Source organism: Lucilia cuprina, chromosome 2 (genome assembly GCF_022045245.1).
Source record: "Lucilia cuprina isolate Lc7/37 chromosome 2, ASM2204524v1, whole genome shotgun sequence".
Taxonomy (NCBI): Eukaryota; Metazoa; Arthropoda; class Insecta; order Diptera; family Calliphoridae; genus Lucilia; species Lucilia cuprina.
The window spans coordinates 60,012,056-60,016,046 of record NC_060950.1 but is presented as its reverse complement, the minus strand read 5'-3'; the positions used below and the strand labels follow the sequence as shown (position 1 = coordinate 60,016,046).

The 3,991-nt window shown below is 27.8% G+C and overlaps 1 protein-coding gene across 2 annotated transcripts in view; it reads right to left on the bottom strand.

Annotated features, from left to right (window-relative positions):
• LOC111684742 (dual oxidase maturation factor 1) overlaps positions 1-3,991 on the bottom strand; it is a 35,502-nt gene that overhangs the window by 29,279 nt on the left and 2,232 nt on the right. Inside the window, exon 2 of one of the 2 annotated variants that reach the window (XM_046956482.1) lies at positions 3,277-3,411. In XM_046956482.1, the coding sequence (XP_046812438.1) occupies positions 3,277-3,411 (135 nt within the window). Of the gene's footprint in view, positions 1-3,276; positions 3,414-3,991 lie in introns of those variants that run through there. The other variant, XM_046956481.1, reaches the window with a different exon arrangement.

Genomic DNA, 3,991 nt, shown 5'->3' with positions numbered 1-3,991 from the left:
TAGAACTGAACTAGAACTGAACTAGAACTGAACTAGAACTGAACTAGAACTGAACTAGAACTGAACTAGAACTGAACTAGAACTAGAACTGAACTAGAACTGAACTATTACTGAACAAGAATTGAACTAGAACTAAACTAGAATTGAACTAGAACTATAACTGAAAACTGAACTAAAACTGAAGTACTACATTACGATCTCTAGTCTAGCAGACTAAAACACTAACTCATACTTACCTAACAATCTATTACTTTAGTGATAGGTACATTCCCCTTCATTTTTTAACGCCAAATATCAACAATATAATTTTGTTTTTTTTTTCGAAAAAATTCATACTCATATTCAATCATTACTTCACTTCACAAAACAATAGACAAGGTGAGATATTTACAACTTCTGCTACAGCCCTTATAATACAGCAAACAGATGATTGTCATACTCAATGATTTCAAAGACAACAATAGCAACAACAACAACAAAACCAATCTAACCACACAACTATCAAGAAGCAAACATCAAGATTTTGTAATGAATCTATTCAAAAATAAAAAAAATTATAATGATTGCTTACTAATACTTAAAGAACATTGCATGTTGCCAAAAAAAATAAATAAATAAAAACAACAAGAAATCAAAATCAAACAAACCCCCAAATAACACCAGGCGGTAGTATCGGTAACTGAAACTTAGTATTATCTATACAAATCTTAATACATACATCTATAATCTAGCTATTGTATTGAAATTTGTTGAAAGGTATTGTTAAATCACATAGAAGGTAACAAGTCGATATTCAAGTTGAGTTAAGGTTTTTTCTTTGTTTTTTTAAGTAGTTTGATGTATAACTTTATAAACCAAATAGACAGTAAGAGTATAAATAATATAAAAGACAAACTTCATATAGAGACGTATGCCAAAAAAATTATTGAAAAAAAACTTAAAAAATCATAATGTTTAATTTTGTTGCTTGCTGTCTATATAATGCCAAAACATTTTCGTTTCGTTTTTATGTTTTTTTACAACTTCCCAAGAAGTAATTGCAAGATTTTAGGAAAATGATATGCACAAGACAAAGCGAAAAAAATTTAAGACAAAAATCTCGAAAATTATATGACGTTTGATACTATTAAGTCATTTTGAAACCAAAGAGAAAAATATAAAGTTGACAGTAACACATTCATTCATTACTATTGGTATTAAGAGTATGTGTGTTATAACGATGATGATGACTATCAATTAAGTTTTTAAATAATACCAAAAATTAAATAAATAATAATTATAAATATAATTAAATTTTTACGGAAGCTAAAATGTTTTGCCAACAATACCGTAATAATATTTATAAACAAAGTCATACATACACACATACATACTTATATACATAAGTAGTTATTTAAATATATACAATTCCTATTTTTAGTATTTGTTCATGCTATATAAAAAAAATAAAATGAGGATTATATAAATCGGATTTCATTTAAAGTGATATGTGGATCATGTCGTCAGTTTGTTTTTTTTTTTTTCAAATATATATAAAATATATTTTTAATGGTTTCAACTAATGTTATGTTTGTCATTTTTAAATGTTGTTATTTATTTTGAATTATTTTAAATATTTTAGTTGTAGCAACAATCAAAATGTAACGGATAATCTCTGTACATTTTGTACACGTAATGGTTCATATATACTACTTCTACTACAACTCGTATCAAACCCATTCCCAGCAGCAACTTCAAAAATTGGACTACTGTTACTTTGGGTTGCAATAAATCTTATGCGATTTTAAATGTATTGACATGTCAAACAAGAAAAAAAAGTATTTTATAATACATATACTACATGTTTAGAAATTTTTGACAATTAAATACAAAAAATAATTGTATTTTATGAAAAAAATACTGTAAAGTTGACAAGTGTGATACCCTATTTGCTTACATACTACTTTAACTTATTTCAAATTCTCACAGCCAACTAAAAGCTCGATTATAGAGAATTTTAATAAAAACACCGACAAATCGCTAGTGATCTTATCGAAATTTATAGATGAAAGGTCTTTGAGTGAGACGGCTCTAACCCACACTGACGAAAACTAGGACAATGTTAAAAATAATTACTGGGGTATGTATGACTGAATACATTTAGGAAAATATGGGCTAACCATATTGAATAATCGACTATTATATCTTTGTAGAGCTCTTTTCGTGATATTGATTGTCTCAGAGATACTTCACTGCTAAATATAATCATAGAACTGAACTAGAACTGAACTAGAACTGAACTAGAACTGAACTAGAACTGAACTAGAGCTGAACTAGAACTGAACTAGATCTGAACTAGAACTGAACTAGAACAGAACTAGAACTGAACTAGAACTGAACTAGAACTGAACTAGAACTGAACTAGAACTGAACTAGAACTGAACTAGAACTGAACTAGAACTGAACTAGAACTGAACTAGAACTGAACTAGAACTGAACTAGAATTTAACTAGAACTGAACTAGAACTCAACTAGAAATGAACTTGAACTGAACTAGAATCGAACTAAAACTGAACTACAACTGGAACTCAACTGGAACTGAACTAAAACTAAACTACAACTGAGATAGAATTCAACTATAACTGAACTACAACTGAAATAGAACTGAGCTAGAACAGGAACTGAACTACATCTGAACCTAAGGTTAAGACAACTATCACTAAATTTATGAAATACTTAAATTCTAGTTCAGAACATTAACAAGTACTTAGTTTACAATCCAGAAACTAATCTGATTATTAGTCTTCAAATGAGAATCTTTCATAATTAAAATCTCCGAATCTACCAAACGTTGTCAGGAATGTAGTCACAGTAAACATATAAACTTTTCAGATCGGATATTGTAAAGGTTATAAGATATCCCATACTATATTTGAACCTTCAGCGAATCATTCAAATTAAATTCATACCCATTATATTCCAAAGTTCCATTTTAATTTCCTTTTTAATTTAATATTTTAAATTCCTTTAAAATCATGTTTAAAATTCATTAAAAACCAAAAATCAATTTAAAATAATTTCATTCATAAAACACAACCCCAAAACAAATGCAAACAAAATTCAAGAAATAATTTCTTTCACAAAATTATTTTGTAAAAACCATAAGAAAATTATGTTTTAAAAAACAAAATTTTTCACTCTAATGCAGACAAAAACGGTCAATCAGCAACAAAAAAATGGTTAAAAAATACAAAATTTTTAAAAATTGTTAAACAAAAAATACAAATAAAAACTTACCCGTCAATGTAACATTGACATGCATTAAACCAATATGGGTTCCTATGCGAGCTGGTAATTTCTCACGCGAGAATGCTTTGTATGGTGCTATAATTGTTGTATGTGCAACATGCCATGCTGAACCGAGTCTTGTGACTATATGAAATGTATTGAAAAAAAAATTGAATATATTTTTAAATAAATAAAAAATATAAATATATAGCAACAAAATATATAAGTAATGAATAGTTCGTTAAGAAGAGTAGAAACAAAAATTGTTGTAACATAATACTTAAAAAGCTTGCTTATAAATATATAATTTAAATAGCCAAATGTGTATTATTAGTTAGAAAACAATTTATATATCATACACTTGGGAGTCTTTGAACCGTGTAGGCTATGTAAGTTGTAGCATTCTTAGCTAGACTATGGAAAAGACTATATATTATATTGAATAGTCTAAAAACTAAAATAAAGACCATAAACTTGACCATAAAGTAGATTACAACTAGACTTTAGACTAGACTAGTCTAGAACTGAACTAAACTGCACTAGAACTGAACTAGAACTGAACTAGAACTGAACTAGAACTGAACTAGAACTGAACTATAACTGAACTAGAACTGAGCTATAACTGAACTAGAACTGAACTATAACTGAACTATAACTGAACTAGAACTGAACTAGAACTGAACTAGAACTGAACTAGAACTGAACTAGAACTGAACTAGAACTG